Source organism: Polypterus senegalus, chromosome 14 (assembly GCF_016835505.1).
Source record: "Polypterus senegalus isolate Bchr_013 chromosome 14, ASM1683550v1, whole genome shotgun sequence".
Classification (NCBI taxonomy): domain Eukaryota; kingdom Metazoa; phylum Chordata; class Cladistia; order Polypteriformes; family Polypteridae; genus Polypterus; species Polypterus senegalus.
The window spans coordinates 8098457-8117037 of NC_053167.1; the positions used below are offsets into that span (position 1 = coordinate 8098457).

The window sequence follows — 18581 nt, forward strand, 5'->3', positions numbered from 1 at the left end:
ACCAATTGGAAATTCTTCATTCTGGCAGATGGTACTGTACCACCAAAGACTAGACCAGCAAAGTTAATAGTACCAAACATTTAAAATTCCTCCAAACAGCTGATTTCCAGGTGACCCGGGGGTCCAGTGGTCAGGAGCCATTGCAGCTCGAGTCCTGTCTCTGAATCCTAGCCAGGTCTCTCTCTGTCTTTCCAAGATTTCCATAATCTTCAAAATTGTGCACTCTGTCATGCTATCTACTGTGCCGTACTTCTTCTATACCTCAACATGGGGTTACCATTTACCAGAGTACTATTCGATAATAATAATTTAAGAGCATCCTTCACAGATAGCGCCTTCAAGAGACACTTTGCAGTTATCCATTCATCAGCAAGCTGGCCAGCCCTGGGCAGGCACTAAAGATAGCTGTGCCTTTCTTAAGCAGTGAGGCTGCACAGGGCAGCGCTTTTCTTTGTGTTCCTTTTACTATCAGCCTCCTAACAAAGCTGCTGAAGCAACTGGCAGATAATTAAAGAAATTAGAGCACATGCGGTTAAAGTTGACGGTTGGAATAATGAAGGGTTCTACCATTGATAATGATGCACACCGCAGCCAGCTGGGCTCTGATGAATACTTAATACCTATTATTATCTCTCCTTACCTTTTACAATTAGTTCCGCATAGTTGGAGACTCCAGAGCCACCGTCTGACCGGATGACACATCTGTACTTGCTCACACTGCGCTGTGACGTGTCGGCAACGTTGACGTTGGCAGAGAAGCGACGGTGGTTGACGACCCGGGTGACCATCAGCGCAGTGTCTTTTCCATTCCACTGCTGTAAAACACACACAAAAAAAATGGAATAACTAGCTAAAACAGACCACACGCTGCACTTACTTACCCTAGCTGATCACAGTCCCCTGTAGGGATACATGGCATTTTCTGGGTAAGGATTACAGAGATCAAGGCCAAACTCACATAAACAACAACATATGGAATTTCTAACATGCAATTCAGTTGAGGACATTGAGACGTGCTTACTAGAAAATGTCAGTGATGTAGATATGCCAATTACTACTAGAGTTACCTCAGAGCACAGAGAACATTTCACATGCAGTGAATGTAAGGAGGTGGGCATTGCCAACCTTCAATAATGCAAACATTGCATAGAAGGCTCTGGCCTCCATGACCTTTACTTGGATTAAGCAGTTTTAAAAATGGACAGATAAAGAGATGGAATCATAGAAAAGCTAGAAGCTCCATTTTAGTGAAGGCTCAACAGCTGCACAAAATACAGCATTCAAATCACCATCAAACAACATGAAAAAACAAATGTCCAACCCCGTTCTTGTCCCGTATTCAGCGCACATTAGATGAATGTACAAACCTGTAGCCAAAGCTTGTCGTGTTGAGACCACTTGCCGCTGGCAAAGCATTGAAAAGATGCGTTTTGTCCAACGTTGACTTCCACATTCTGCAGCCGCAGGAAATGAGGAGCTTTCCCTGAAACAAAGTGAAAAGGACACTGAGGATTGTATGAAGCAACACACATTGTCAGTGCTTGCCTTCATGTTTTTTTTTTTTTTGCAGAGAATGGGAGTTTGAATAGGTTTACGTTTTGTAGTACTACCTGAGGACTTGGCCACAATCTAGTGCATTTCATTAGTGAAAATGATTTAATATACCATCAAACCAGATATGGGCAGCACAGAATTGCAGTGGTCAGTGCTGCTGATTCACCAGCCCAGCACTTGACTCATGTCTCATCATCTTTCTTGCAGTGTCTGAATGTTCTCCCTTTCTTTGTGTATGTTCTTCTGTAATGACACATGTTTCAGGTTAGTCAGAGACCTTAAACCTGTTCCATGTGAGTGTGTGTAATGTGTGCATGAAGAGAATTGCAATGGACTGGCGCCTTCTCTAGGGATGTGCTGTGCTTTTTGTCCAAAGAAGCCTGGATAGATTCTGACCTCAACGACCTGAAATTAGACAAGTGAGTTGGAGGATGTGCATATGTATTAAACCATTCATTCATTCATTATGTCGTACTGCATGTAAATGAAATAAAATTTATGTTGAAGAGCTTTACCTAAGCACCTCACTAAATACCAGTCAGCTACTCAAATAACACGTGTCCAGGAAGAAATACAGGGATTTTCATGCTCTGTTCTTATAAAGAGTGCAAGGTAGAACTGACTCATTGGACAAACACACGAATATATGAACTTGTCGTTAGTAGTGTTGTGCAGCACATTGTTATTCAATTTTTGACAAATGAAGCAGTCATTCCATCTCAGATTTAATCTAGACTTAAAAAACAGTATGGGAATGAGTGTCTCTCTCTCTCTAAGTCTCAAGTATGTGATTGGCGCAAGTCATTTAGAGAGGGGCTATCATCTCTTCAGTCACTTAAAGTGTAAGTCATTTCATTGTATTCAATAAATAAATTGCAGCTCATAAATTCCTGTTTATATTTGAATGCCCCTCGTATGTTACTGTACGCCATCTTTTACAAAATACATCTCTGTCAATGCACTCCTATACTCTTACTTACTCCAAATATGACTATGCCTCTAAAGCAGTTCAGTGAAATCTGTTTTGTAAATCTTTGATGACACCAAAGATACTTATTTTTATCTATAAATTAAAGCAAAAACAGTCTGTGTGTCTGAGTATCAGTGTGTTGTATAGGTTGTTATGTCCAATGGCACATCACAAACATTTGAGGTAATAAAATGGATTGCGTTTTTCATTCCAACAGATGGTACATCACAAACATTTTTAATAGTGTTTTCTATTACTACAAATGTTTTTGGTGCAACATATGTTGAAATGCATTTTATTGCCTTATGCATTACCATCCATTTTCTAACCCGCTGAATCCAAATACAGGGTCATGGGGGTCTGCTGGAGCCAATCCCAGCCAACACAGGGCAGGAACCAATCCTGGGCAGGGTGCCAACCCACCGCAGGACACACACAAACACACCCACACACCAAGCACACACTAGGGCCAATTTAGAATCGCCAATCCACCTAACCCACATGTCTTTGGACTGTGGGAGGAAACCGGAGCGCCCGGAGGAAACCCACGCAGACACGGGGAGAACATGCAAACTCCACGCAGGGAGGACCCGGGAAGCGAACCCGGGTCTCCTAACTGCGAGGCAGCAGCGCTACCACTGCGCCACCGTGCCGCCCCTTATGCATTACATAATAAATAAATAGATGTTGCACTGCAAACATTATCACTGAGTTCTACTTTGATCACTAAGATTTCAACCAATCTCAGATGTGTAGCACAGCTATTATTTATAATATAATAAAACACTAAGGTCTGTGTGTCCTGTCCTCATGATCAATCTGATTGGTCAATGTGGCTTTGGTGTGATTGGTCAGCTTGTCTTTGGTGACATACAAGTGTTAGATGCACAAGGAGGAGTTAAGATACATGCTGAGGGAGTTACCTTCAAAGACAGCAAGTATAAAACTGGACAGGAGGTAAGAAAAGTGCCTCGAAATTAATGACAGAGTCTGAGAAGCAAGAAGCTTTATTGGCATGTGCTTGAGAGATGGAGCGCAGGTTAAGAGAAGTTCACACACACATAAATACAGAGGATAGTTGCTGAAGGAAGACATAGGGTAAAAGATAGAATAAATAAAAAAATATTTCCTATTACCTCTTTCTGACAGTTTCTGTGGCGAGTATACATATTTACACACACACACACACACACATTGATCTGGTCAGTTGAGTAGCAGAGGGGGTTCTTAATCAGTTTCAGCTGCTTTGGTGTTAATGAAATTAACAACAGGTGCACTAGAGGGGCAACAATGAGATGACCCCCAAAACAGGAATGAATGGTTTAACAGGTGGAGGCCACTGATATTTTTCATTTTTAATAACATTTTGCATTTGGCTATGGTCAGTGTCACTACTGGTTGCATGAGGCAATGCCTGGACCCTACAGAGCTGTCACAGGTAGTCCAGCTTCTCCAGGATGGCACATCAATACGTACCATTGCCAGAAGTTCTACCTGCACAGTCTCAAGGGCATGTAGGAGATTCCGGGAGATTGGCAGTTACTCTAGGAGAGCTGGACAGGGCCTCTCTTGGAAGATCCTTAACCCATCAGCAGAACCGGTATCTGCTCCTTTAGCAAAGGATGAACAGGATGAGAACCACCAGAGCCTACAAAATGACCTCCAGCAGGCAGGCTATTTGTGTGAATGTCTCTGACCAAATAATCAAAGACAGACTTCATGAGGGTGGCCTGATGGCCCAACATCCTCTAGTGGGACCTGTGCTCAATGCCCGGCACCGTGGAGCTTGATTTGCATTTGCCACAGAATATCAGAATTGGCAGGTCCACCACTGGCACCTTGTGTTTTCACAGAGGAGTGCAGGTTCATCCTGAGCACATGTGACAGACATAAAAGGGTCTGGAGAAGTGGTGGAGAATGTTATGCTGCCTGTAACATCGTTCAGCATGGCCGGTTTGTTGGTGGGTCAGTGATGGTCTGGGGAGGTATATCCATGGAGCGACACACAGACTTCTACAGACTAGACAATGGCACCTTGACTGCCATTAGGTATCACAATGAAATTCTTGGACCTATTGTCAGACCCTGTGCTGGTGAAGTGGGTCCTGGGTACCTTCTGGTGCACGACAATGCCTGGCCTCATGTGGTGAGAGTATTCAGGAGGTTCCTGGAGGATGAAAGAATTAATACCATTGACTGGCCTCCACGCTCACTCGCCTGACCTCAATCCAATAGAACAACTCTGGGACATTATGTTTGGATCCATCTTACTCCTCCAGGTGGCACATCAGACTGACCAGGAGCTCAGTGATGCCCTGGTCCAGATCTGGGAGGAGATCCCCCAGGACACCATCCGTCGTCTCATTAGGAGCATGGCCCCACCGACGTTGTCAGGCATGCATACAAGCACGTGGTGGCCATACAAACTACTGAGTACAATTTGGAGTTGCTGCAATGAAATTTTGGCAAAATGGATGAGCCTCCCGCATTATTTTTTTAGTTTGATTTTTGGGTGTCTTTGAATTCAGCCCTCTATAGATTGATAATTTTCATTTCCATCAAACAATGTGCCATCCTTTCATTCCTAACACATTACCCAGTCCATATCAGTAGAGATAGCCAGCAGGATTTTTTTTCCCATTAAGATCTGATGGGCATTCAAAGTGTTTCTTTAATTTTTTTGAGCAGTTTATATATACATGTATAGATTGATAGATAGATATGTCAGTGTGTGTTGGGATGGGTCTGCAGACAGAATAACTCAAAAACAAATCACTCAGTCCTAGTGAAACATGGCACAGTTAACTGCAACTGAAAAATGTTAGAAACCAATTGATTTAAGCTAAATGACTCCAGTAGATACCTACTCAAGCCATAGGTGTTACATGAGAAGTGCTCAACATGTTGCGTATTTTGTGCACATAGTCCTATAAAATTGCAGCTTTATGTTAGGAAATTCATGCTGATATTTTTATTTTAAAGCACTTCCTATACCTTAATGCAATTTCTAAAACTGTTCACACTATTTCTAAAATGTTCATCCATCCATTAACAAACAAAGATAGTAAATGTCAGAATTGTCAGAGCTGGAGCCTATCCCTACAAAGCTGGAGCACAATGGGTGCCAGTCCTGGAAAGTATGTCAGTATTGCACGGGGCGGACTCACACGCGCACAGAGGCACCAGTTACATGTACTTAATCATTTTTGGGCTGCTGGTGCAACCCAGCAAGTGTCAATAAGAAGCTTTCAGCAGAGGTGCCTATGCCAAATACTTAAAGATCCGACTCTACGATCACATCACCAATGAAGCTTCACATCACTCTCACTCACAGAAGACTCCAGCTGGTTGGCCACGTCCTGCGAGAACCATCAGATCCCACAGACAGCAATGACATGGGTACCTCCTACCGCCAAATGACCAAAAGGATACCTGCATAACACTTGGAGAATAACAATGGTACAAGACCTGACGGACAAAGCCGAGACCTTTACCATAGATCAGCAATGCTGGACAACGCTTGTTTCCTGATATGTAAGTAAGTAAGAGTGCAAAACAATAATGGAGCGAAAATATGCAGGTGCATATGTAAGGCAGGGCTGTGCTCCTGCACTGTCCCATTTTACTGAATAATTTTATTTTGTGATGTTTCTGAAATTGGATTTACATGAGTTAGTCTACGCAGCATACTAAAACATGGATTATTTTCTGCAATTCGCTCAACCTGCCTGCAGTCAAAATGTATAAAATGGATAGTTTCTGAGCAATTGTAATGTATCATGCTATCGTTAGTTGCCTATGGAAAAAAATAAAGAAATAAACAATTTAATAAAAAAGAAAATCTAGCTTAATAAAAAGTAGGTGTCTGTGTGTCTGTCCAGTTACTATGTCTCTGTCATTCAAACATATGGCACATCACAGTTTTAGTAATAAAATGCATTGCATTTGCCATTTGCTGATTTTACAAATCCCATACCAGATGGTAAATAACTGAGACCCATGCATCCCATGGTGCACTGCAAACGTTAACGCTTACACCTTTGACTGCTTAGATTTCAACCCGTCTTAGATGCGTAACACAGCTAGTAAATAATCCATCCATCCATTTTCTAACCCGCTGAATCCGAATACAGGGTCACGGGGGTCTGCTGGAGCCAAACCCAGCCAACACAGGGCACAAGGCAGGAACCAATCCTGGGCAGGGTGCCAACCCACTGCAGGACACACACAAACACACCCACACACCAAGCACACACTAGGGCCAATGTAGAATCGCCAATCCACCTAACCTGCATGTCTTTGGATTGTGGGAGGAAACCAGAGCGCCCGGAGGAAACCCACGCAGACACGGGGAGAACATGCAAACTCCACGCAGGGAGGACCCAGGAAGCGAACCCGGGTCTCCTAACTGCGAGGCAGCAGCACTACCACTGCACCACCGTGCCGCCCTGGCTAGTAAATCATAATACATAAAAAAATAATAGTTTAGCATTTATTAAAAATGTTATTATTTAAATCACATACTTGTACATGTTTTTTTACAGGATTTATTGGGTTGGACTTTATTCTTTGTTGTTTATATAATATTTTTATGACTTTTTTTTGTAAACATGTAATCTATTTACTGTTTCTTGCTTCATTTCTTTCTTTATTTATCATTACTTTTTTTTTTCTCTTTCGTAATTTCGTTTATATTGTATATGTGTATCTTTCTTAATATGTTTTATTTTTTATTTTTTTTTCTTACCCCACACAACCCCCCCCAATTCCCTCTTAAGGCTTTGCCCTTTCCAGGCCACAGTTGTAAATAAGAAACATGTTCTTAATCTGTTTTGCCTGGTTAAATAAAGGTAAATAAAAAAATAAATTAATAAATTCTGACAATCTGTATTTACTTTTTAGCTAGAGCCTTCCTCCACTAATATCCCTTTAATGCTCTTCATATATTTTCTCTGAGTAAATATATTTTTACAAAGCTTTTCACAGCTGTACATCACACAATTAAATCAAACAGTTATAAATTGCACCCTTTATACGGCCACTTTTAAATAAATTAATTTTACTGTACACTTAACCGTGGCTTTTTTGTAAAAAACAGTCATTTTAATGTGGCACCTTTCACAGTAAACATTGTGACACAGCTGAACTTATTTAGCCAGTGCCTTCTGAGTAGATTTAAAGTCACTCAGTTTTGTTTTACACCTTACACGGTGTCTTTTATCGCAAAGCACTTCATATCCTATAAAGCTCCCGACTTTTATAGCTTCCTTTAAACTGGAAGCTTTTCAGATAATTGTATCCATCTGTTTTAGATGGCACAGCGGTTGCCATTACTCCTTAACAAATCAGTGCGGCTGGTAAGACATTTGCGTGCCCTTCCCAGGTCTGTATGGATTTTCTTCTTGGTACTTCAAGATTGTATGTGTGCTGAGGAAGTGAGTAGGGCTATCGGCTGGAATCCATAGCTGGCGCCTGCCTTAAGCCGGACGCTGCCAGGACAGGCACCGAGAAGCATGTTCAAAAATGGAGAGACGAATGCTTTAAATAAGATATTCCGCATAGCATCATCAGAGTCTACATGCTGTCATACAATCAATGACCCTGCTCTATTATAGATTTTTCACAGAGGAAATTTGTACAAGCAGTCTACTAAAGCATACATTAACATATAAATATTTTTTATAAAGCATCTTTTACAATAGATGCTGTCACAAAACTAAAGGCAGCAGCAAATGGTTTCCTGCCAGGTCTGCTTATTCTATACATTGTGCTCAATGGCCATTGCACTTATGCTTACCCCCTCACACTTCTTGCCAGTCTCTGAGCTCTGAATTCAAGTCATCTGGAGTAAATAATGAGGCATTTCTCTCACCAGTTTGCTGCAGACAATCATCGCTTTTGACAAAATAATAAAATCCACCAAGAGTAAGTCACAGATTTGATGCTGACATAGAAGGAAACACCTTCCCTGAATGTGAAAAATGTTACAAATGTGCAGTGCATTGTGGTAGGCACATCAAGGTGACAGCATGTGGCTTCAGGATGCAGAACAAAGAGACATTTCTAAAACTCCCACCTCACTCACACTGAGGAGCACACCAACAGGGTCTTGCAGTGTGTGCTTCCCTGAACTGAAGCTGACCAGGTTCTCCATGCTGGCTTACCATCTAGCAGCATGAGGATCAGCAGGAATGCACACCTCATATTTTATTGTGTTTAGTGAAACAGCAAGTGGTCCCAGAGAAGTGAAGGTGACTGCAAGCCCAGATAGGTCAGACTGGAGGGAGTACCGTGGTTAGCTCTGACAGGTATAAATCTCTGAAATTTTAAAGAGGTACTCTGATAGGAAAAAAAACAAAAAATGGAGACACTTACTGCAAGGGTGAGCCAACACTCGCACTTCATCCACTGCAATGTATCCAGGATGAGCCTTCAAGGACACCGCCTCAAAAATCACCTGTAAGGTAAAGCATGCAGATGAATTACACACACAACAGAGACACAAGAGTGCCCCCTACCACTGACCCCCATCTTCAATGGTGTTCCCGATCATTCATACTATACTTCATTTAGCGCCATTCTACCGCAATGATAATTTCAGAAAATGTAAGTTACAGTAGAGAAGATTAAAGGGAGGGAATTTTACAATTTTAGAGGTAAAAGATGTAGCTGTGCTCCTCATTTGCTGACTGATATGATAGTTTTGCCAATGGCTCACTCATTCAAGTGACACCTTTATTCAAACTTCTGTCATCAAGATTTGCTTTTAATTGCTGAATCTTTTCTGGGATGTTGCCAGCTCTTCTAATAAGATTTTATCTAGGCATGTTATGAAAGACTCATGTGTGTGAAGAGATAGATAGATAGATAGATAGATAGATAGATAGATAGATAGATAGATAGATAGATAGATAGATAGATAGATAGATAGATAGATAGATAGATAGATAGATAGATAGATAGATAGATAGATAGATACTTTTTTAATCCCAAGGGGAAATTCACATACTCCAGCAGCAGCATACTGATAAATAACAATATTAAATGAAAGAGTGATAAAAATGCAGGTATAACAGACAATAACTTTGTATAATGTTAACGTTTACCCCCCCGGGTGGAATTGAAGAGTCGCATAGTGTTGGGGAGGAACGATCTCCTCAGTCTGTCAGTGGAGCAGGATGGTGACAGCAGCCTGTTGCTGAAGCTGCTCCTCTGTCTGGAGATGATCATGTTCAGTGGATGCAGTGGATTCTCCATGATTGACAGGAGCCTGCTCAGCGCCCATTGCTCTGCCACGGATGTCAAACTGTCCAGCTCCATGCCTACAATAGAGCCTGCCTTCCTCACCAGTTTGTCCAGGCGTGAGGCGTCCTTCTTCTTTATGCTGCCTCTCCAGCACACCACCGCATAGAAGACGGTGCTCGCCACAACCGTCTGATAGAACATCTGCAGCATCTTATTTCAGATGTTGAAGGACGCCAGTCTTCTAAGGAAGTATAGTCAGCTCTGTCCTCTCTTGCACAGAGCATCAGTATTGTCAGTCCAGTCCAATTTATCATCCAGCTGCACTCCCAGGTATTTAAAGGTCTGCACCCTCTGCATACAGTCTCCTCTGATGATCACGGGGTCTGTGAGCGGCCTGGTCCTCCTAAACTCCACCACCAGCTCCTTGGTTTTGCTGGTGTTCAGTTGTAGGTGGTTTGAGTCTCACCATTTAACAAAGTCCTTGATTAGGTTCCTATACTCCTCCTCCTGCCCACTCCTCATGCAGCCTACGTTAGTAGTGTCATCAGTGAACTTTTGCACGTGTGAGGACGCCGAGTTGTATTGGAAGTTCGATATATATATAGGCTGAACAGGACCGGAGAAAGTACAGTCCCCTGCGGTGCCCCTGTGTTGCTGACCACAATGTCAGACCTGCAGTTCCCGAGATGCACATACTGTCTGTCTGTAAGATAGTCCACGATCCATGCCACCAGGTATGAATCTACTCCCATTTCTGTCAGCTTGTCCTTAAGGAGCAAAGGTTGAAATGGTGTTGAAGTCCAAGTGGGAGGGGGATCGGCATAGCATATAGATGATGGCATCCTCCGCTCCCATCTTCTCCAGGTATGCGAACTGCAGAGGGTCGAAGGTGTGGCGGACCTGTGGCCTCAGGTGGCGAAGCAGCAGCCCCTCCATGGTCTTCATCACATGTGACGTCAGAGCGACAGGTCGGAAGTCATTCGGCTCACTAGGACGTGATACCTTTGGGACTGGGGTTTTCCAAAGCCCAGGCTCAGGTTGAAGATGCGCTGTAGAGGACTTCCCAGCTCCAACACACAGGCCTTCAGCAGTCATGACGATACTCCATCTGGACCCACTGCTTTGCTGGCACAAAGTCTCCTCAGCTCTCTGCTCACCTGTGCTACTGTAATTGTGAGTGGGGATGTCTCTCCTATGCTGGTATCAGCAGAAGGATGGGTGGAGGGTGCACTACTCTGAGGTGAGAGTGGGTTAGGGTGGTCAAACCTGTTGAAGAAGTTGTTCATCAGGTTTGCTCTCTCTCCATGTCTCTCTCGATGGTGGCACCCAGCTTTGAGCTGCAGCCAGTGATGATCTTCATCTCATCCCACACTTCCTTCAGGCTGTTATTCTGCAACTTCTGCTCCAGCTTTCTCCTGTACTGCTCCTTTGCCGCCCTGAGCTGGACTCGTAGTTCCTTCTGCACACACTTGAGCTCATGCTGATGACCGCCTTTAAAAGACCTTTTCTTCTGGTTCAAAAGGCCCATGATGTCACTTGTAATCCATGGTTTGTTGTTAGCATAGCAGCGTACTGTTCTTACTGGAACTAAAATGTCCGTACAGAAGTTGATGTAGTCAGTAGTGCAGTCAACTTCAAGACAAGTAAGACAAAAGGAACATGAATGGAAACCTCAGAGCTCATGTTTGCAGTAATTACATAGCGTGCATTGTGGCAATGTTACTTTTCTTGGTGGTTTATTAAATTACGGATTTTTCAAATGTTCATTTTTTCCCTGTGCTTAAAACTAATTAAAAAAAGTGTTTTTAGCGAGCAGTTACTAGCACTATAGCGTGAAGTATTTCAGTGTTAGTTTTCTCTGTTGTTCAAGGTGTTATTCAGTGTTTTTACATTTAGTTTACTATTACGCTGTGCATTCTATGGTATAATTAACTATATTTGTGCTTAAAAACTAAAAATATATATATTTACATACAGTTTGTACGGTCTGGAACGGATTAATTGTATTTATATACAATCCTATGGTGAAAATTGCTTCGGTTTACGACCAAATCAGTTTACGACCAGAGTTTTGGAACGAATTATGGTCGTGAACCGAGGTTCCACTGTATCTTTATTGTCATTGTAAGAAATACAATGAAATTTGGTGCAGTAACTGCGGTGTCAAAAAAGAAATATTAAAAAGATATATCTATCTATCTATTATGTAAAAAAAATCTTGGGTGGAGATGTGATCATCTCGGAGAGACACTTTGCTGTCACGTGAGACTAGACATTACAACCTTAGGAAGCAAGACCCGTCACGCCCAACTTACAATTAATTTAAAACAAGTTCACGCACATCTAACCTCACAGTTAATAATAATTCTTTGCATTTATATAGCGCTTTTCCCACTACTCAAGGCGCTCAGCAATTGCAGGTTAAGGGCCTTGCTCAAGGGCCCAAGAGAGCAGAGTCCCTTTTGGCATTCGCACTGGCAACCTTCCAATTGCCAGTGCAGATCCCTAGCTTCAGAGCCACCACTCCGCCTGTTGGAATGCTTTTGGTAGACACACTTCATGTGCTCCCAGCTCTTAAAAATGTTATACATTCTAGATGACACGTGAATGACTAAGTGAAGAAAAAAGAGCAGCGTGTCGAAAAGAGACACAAAAGTGTTGGAAAGAAAAGAAGGCAAAAAAAGGATGCACAAGAGAACACTAATAATCTATGTGCAAATTCAGAAAATAAGGAAAGTAATAATAAGCCTGGACCATGTGGAATTAGGTCAAATCAGTAACGCTGGCTCGATACACATGCAGCGCAAGTTAAAGAATATGAAAGTACGAAAATTCGAAAGTATCAAAAAAAAAAGATAATAAAGATCACATTAGCACAAACAAATGGAAATTATTACTCGGTAAAATAATGGAACAACAAAAAGAGATCGAATATATGGACATACAGTAGGTGATATGTCAGAAGTATGTAGATATTGTATGGCTTTAAAGCTACAGGCTTTTAAATAATCATGCAGCGCGACATGCAGATCACATGGCACGGCACAAGCAGCCCCAGGGTGGGGATAACTTATTCACTGAAATAACAATCTTTTTAAATTGTATATCCGGTTAACCAAGCCTGGGGTTTGGGGAGCGAAGCGAGCAGGGGGCAGAGCCCCCTAGTATATATAAATACATATAATTACAAAAGGATAGGAAAGAATAAGATAAGAAATGAGGTAGAACACAAACATTCAACATAAAACCTTATTGCACATGAAACAATGTTACACAAGATGTCATCAATTGCATTGCTGCATCGGAGGTGGTTAGGTGGCATTCAGTGCCCTAATAGCAACAGGGTAGAAACTGCTGTTCAGTTATTAGTCTTTGTTTTTATGCTCCTATATCTTTTGCCTAATGGCAACAGCTGGAACATATCATGAGCGGGGTGTGAGGAGTCTTTTAAGATGTTTTCCACGTCCCTGAAGCAGCGAGAGCTGTGCAGTTCATCCAGAGAGAGTAAAAGAACAGCCGATGATCTGCTGGGCAGTCTTTTACGATCTTTACTTTGTGCAGCTGGAAAACCACACACACAGGCAGTATTATTATTATTATTATTATTATTATTATTATTATTATTATTATTATTATGTGTATTCGATACCTACTAGCACTGGTCACACCATCTAGCAGTCATAGTGGAAATTACATCCGCCCGATGGAATTGAAGTGTTGGCGTGGCTGTGCACATGGATTTTGGCTGCTAATTTTGAGAAGTTGTCCAAATTTGAGGTAAGTTGTGCTAAGATTACAATACGTACCAGTTTATTGTTTGCTTGTGTGCTATATTCAAATTAATGATCTCCACTTAATTTAGCAGCTGCTTGACAGCAAAAACACAAACATTTCTTTTTTGATATTATTGTAAATAAATTTAGGCAACAAGGGGTTAAGGAAATCAGCACACATGTAAAGATCATTGCTGTGACTCAACACATATATGTGACTCACAAGCAATGTCACAGTATTAAAATACAGGTGGTCACAGATAAAACTGTGCTGGAGCAGCCAGCATATTACCCTGAAGATAGATGGGGCTGGAAGGACAGCAAAATGTCACACTGGGCATTCCACAAACCCCCCATTACACTTTACAAGCCTGGGAGGGTTCAAGAAGGCAGGCAGAGACTCCTAGAGCATTAAACAAATAGAGTCTTGCAGAAAATAAGGGGGGAATCAGAGCATTGTAGAAAACAACCAGGACCCTGGAAAAGTAAGCACAACTTCAGAAACAGTGTACAAAGAGCTAGCCATGGCTTATGTCAACAACTGTTACTTTAGAAGGCATTTGCCAAGGCCATAACAGTGGGAAGTACGACAATGGATCATCAACAACATTTATTTATATAGCACATTTTCATACAAACAGTCATCAATCATCCATCCATCATCTAACCCGCTGAATCCGAACACAGGGTCACGGGGGTCTGCTGGAGCCAATCCCAGCCAACACAGGGCACAAGGCAGGAACCAATCCTGGGTAAGGTGCCAACCCACCGCAGGACACACACAAACACCAAGCACACACGAGGGCCAATTTAGAATTGCCAATCCACCTAACCAGCATGTCTTTGGACTGTGGGAGGAAACCAGAGCGCCCGGAGGAAACCCACGCAGACACGGGGAGAACATGCAAACTCCACGCAGGGAGGACCCGGGAAGCGAACCCAGGTCTCCTAACTGCGAGGCAGCAGCACTACCACTGCACCACCGTGCCGCCCCAGTCATCAATCATTCATGGATAAATACATTTATTCATAATTGGGCTTTAGCCTCATTTAGTGTGAGTGAGTGTGTGCGTGTGTGTGTGTCTTGGTCTGCCATCTCAGTGCTTGTTACATTCTGTTGTGAAGTGGCAACAATTATGTGCAGTAATTTAGTGCCGTATCCTACATTCTGGGTATATTGGGAAAAGGATGTTAAGGATAGAGCTGCCAGGAAAAAGGAAAAGAGGAAGGTTTACGGATGTGGTGAGAGAGGACATGCAGGTGATGGGTATAACAGAACAAGATACAGAGGACAGAAAGATATGGAAGAAGTTGATCCGCTGTGGCAACCACTATTGGGAGGAGCCGAACAAAGAAGAAGATCCTACATTATTATGTTTTCCTTCTTTTTCTCCTACTACTTTGATTATTATTATTATTATCAACATCTTTGTGGTGAAGTCTTGTGTTAGTATCAGAAAACTTCAGAAAATATCAAAACAATCAGAAAATCAGAAAACATCGTAAATGCCAATTTAAGTCCTGGGGTACTGTACTGTAAAATCGTAAAAACATGGTCTCCTACTCCATGTAGAAAGATGGAGTAGGATGCTTCATAACGACATCCCATGTCTTACTCAGGGGTAGGACAGTTTTTCAGACTTTTAGTGCTATTTGCAAAAAGCAATTCTGAGACTCCTCATGAAAATGGGCACTGAACCCAGTCTCACTGGGGTAGGGGCTGACCTGGGAAAAGAGGAATTCTTATCAAGGTAACACTGCTGGTGAATCAATTAACTTGAAGATTGAGAAGATTATGATTAGAGTCACACATGAAGTCCATTTCCAAACTGGGATTAGCTAATCAGAGTCACGCAGCGAGTCAGTGCCTGAACTGGGAAGCAATGATTAGAGTTACTTTGGGAGTCATTGGTTCAAGGGAAGTTGAGGAGGTCTGCTCAGAGACACTCTGGGGTCAGTGGCTCAACTGGGAATACCTGATCAGAGTCACACAAGTAGTCAATGCGCAGGAGTTTGTAATTTACCTTGGAAGTAAGGAGAACTGAACAGGGTACCAGTGTGAGTCAATTAATTAATCTGAAGGTAAGTTGAACTGACCAGAATCACTCAGGGAGTGAGTGACTGAACGGGAAAGACCTCTTCCTAGAATCACTAGATATGAGTGCCTGAAATAGGAGGCAAGGTAGATTACATTTTGAGTCACTGGGTAGATGAAAGTTGAGGAGATCAATTCAGAGTTACAATGGGGGTCAGTGCCTAAACTGGCAGATAAGGAAACCAGGGCAAACTCAACAAAGAGATGAGACAGAGAGTGAGTAACTGAACAAGGAGGTTAAGAAACCAGCTCAGAGTCAACTGGCAGCATCAGTGGCCAAGCAGGGGAAGAAGAAGGTCTGATATGAGTCACACTTGTGCTCTGTCATTGAACTCAAATGTGAGAAGACCTGGAAGTGAGATTCCTGGTTACAGTTACACTGGAGGGCAGCAGATGAACTGGAAGATGACAAAACCTTGTATGGAGGACGCCTCCACACTGGAAGGACCGGGGGAGCAAGCGTGGCCAGAACGTTACCTTCCCCAGAATGCTAGATGGCAGTCCCCCATGGTGCTGCGGTGCCTTGGACTCCCGCAGGTCTTCATGGGAGTGGGAGTTTGGTGCTGCCCAGTTGGGATCCATGGGGCCGCCACAGGGAGTGCTGCAGCTGAGATAATAGGAGGTGCTGAGCCTTGGAGTGCAGCTCTTCCACCACACCCAGAGTGCTGCTGGAAGTAGGTCAACGAGCTCCTGGAGCACTTCTGGGTGACCAATATAAGGGGCAAGCAAGCAGTATTCCAGGAACCAAAGTCGGGAGAAGCAGGAGGATGAGATAGAGGGGGAGGATGATGATGATGATGAAACTTGTTGAGGAGGACTGAAGGAGAAAAGAAAAGGACTGAGAGATAAAGAGAAAACAAGAAAGCAAAGATAAAGAATAAAGAAGGTGTGCGTTTGGGCTGTTGGGGACACTGTAAAATAAAATTCACGTGTGGACTTGTGCCTCTAGTGTCTGTTTGTGTCGGGTTAGTCCGTTATAGCGACATCTATCTTCCACACTTGTTAGATTTATGCCAGAGTCAGTAAATCTGGCGCAAGGAAAATGTTTGTGATTACAGTGGGAGTCACTGGATAAACTGGTTTATGAGGAGACATTCTCAGAGTTACATTTTGGAGGTATGTGACCAGGTTTTGAGGGGAAGAGATCTGTTTAGATTTCCACTGAAAAGTATGGGGACCTAAGTAGAGTAACAAGAGGGATGAAAATGACTGGAATGGTATCTGAAAAAGAACAATGTTAACAGTAGAGAATATGGTTGGAAGTATTCCAAGTGCTGTGACTATGAAGCAATACTCTAAAATAAATTGCATTGTATTTGTTGCTTACAAGGTGATGTGTAGTAAACGTCCTGCTTTTTCTGACTGCTTGAAGAAGAAAGCACACAGCCGAATGTTCCTCTGCCATTCTGCCAGAAAAGTGAACAATGCAGCCTTTTAGATGTTTTCTCCTGACTTAACGCTAAGTAACTGTCATACAGCCCCTGCTGCCATATGCACAGTAGTTTACAGCGCTACAGGCTTCTGTCTGTTACTTTCTCTTTGTGCACAGATTTCCACCGTGAGGGATGATGAGTTCATACTTAATTCATTTCAAATGAGACCTCATCTGTTGCTCGGGCTGTACGCATCACACTTTTCTACTTATTTATAAATTCTGAAGCTGATGAATTTTCTTAAGTCTGTGAACGGGCACTTGTAGGCTAGTCTGCAACATCTCTGCTGTTGCTAATACCCAGCATTCCAAGTCCAAGAAGACCATTTAGGCATGTTTAGAACACGATGATCACTGTAGTATATAGGAATATGAACATCTAAGGAAGAGAAAGAGGCTACATTTGGGCGGAGTGGGGGCTTGTTATTATTTTAAGAAGCAGGGATGCTCTCTGAATATCTCTTTTTAGCTAGTATGAAAGTAATGTGGCTCATCCACATTTGTGTGGCTGAATGTTAGCTGCTAGCTTACATTTTTTGTCTGGGCTTTTGTGTAAGTGCAAGTAGGTATCTCTGCAGCCAGGTGCTGAAGGGCGAGTAGGAGGGTCAATGTCGAGTGGTTGGGGCAACATACTTGAATGAATGAAGTGGACAAAATAAAACTTTGCAATGAATACTCTGACGTTTTCACAGCTTATGCTATATATAACAGGGAACATATACATTTTTAATATGCAATTTAAATAGAATTGACAGGATACGCTGCAAGTAGAGTTAAGCCATGTTCCCAAAACGCAGACCTAGACCAAGATCAGCCAGCCTAAGATCCACACCAAGGTCTTTAATTCCAACCCCCCAAATGAATATTACAAAGGCAAGTTTGGAAATTTCCAATTAAATTGGACAATAAAGTTAAGCCTAGCAGATAAGATCGAGAGGTGCAAGTAACTGCAAACCTTAACTAGTGAAAGCAGATTTACATAAATCTCTTCTTTCTGCTTTGAGAACTGCAGGGTCTCTAACCGTGAGGACCTACAACAAAAAAGATCATTGGGACCTCTCCACCCTCCACTGAAGACACTGTACTCGCAAAGCCTATAGCATTGTGACGGATTGCTTCTATTCTTCCCAGAGTCTCCTTATCCTACATCCATTCGGTGATATTTTCATAATGAAAACGAGAAATACAGTAGAACTAAAAATATTGCTTATCGTTTTACAAGCACGAGAACTAAAATTAAGGCAAACAGAGAAACTAAAACTAAATAAAAATAAAAATTAGTGATATGAGAACAAACTAAAACGAGAAAGAAAATTGAGTAAAAACGGTAAAAAAATAGCAATAGCATTTTCATTCGCCGTGCAGAGGGGTTTTTTGTAGGCTGCCCTGAGCATTCAGTTACGTTGCTCTGTTTACTATGCGGTGACTTTGTACCTTGGGCCTACTATAGTCACATGGCGCAACTTCCGTTCGTTGAAGCAGTAAGCACAAGTGGTTGGTGATGGCAAGTTT

The 18581-nt window shown here is 42.4% G+C and overlaps 1 protein-coding gene across 11 annotated transcripts in view; it reads right to left on the reverse strand.

Moving 5' to 3' along the window:
* ptprt (protein tyrosine phosphatase receptor type T) overlaps window positions 1–18581 on the reverse strand; it is a 612567-nt gene that overhangs the window by 398518 nt on the left and 195468 nt on the right. For all 11 annotated transcript variants that reach the window (XM_039734414.1, XM_039734417.1, XM_039734416.1 and 8 more), the window contains exons 4-6: window positions 8900–8981; window positions 1368–1483; window positions 641–815 (exon numbers count right to left, since the gene is read on the reverse strand). In XM_039734414.1, the coding sequence (XP_039590348.1) occupies window positions 641–815; window positions 1368–1483; window positions 8900–8981 (373 nt within the window). The remainder of the gene's footprint in view (window positions 1–640; window positions 816–1367; window positions 1484–8899; window positions 8982–18581) is intronic.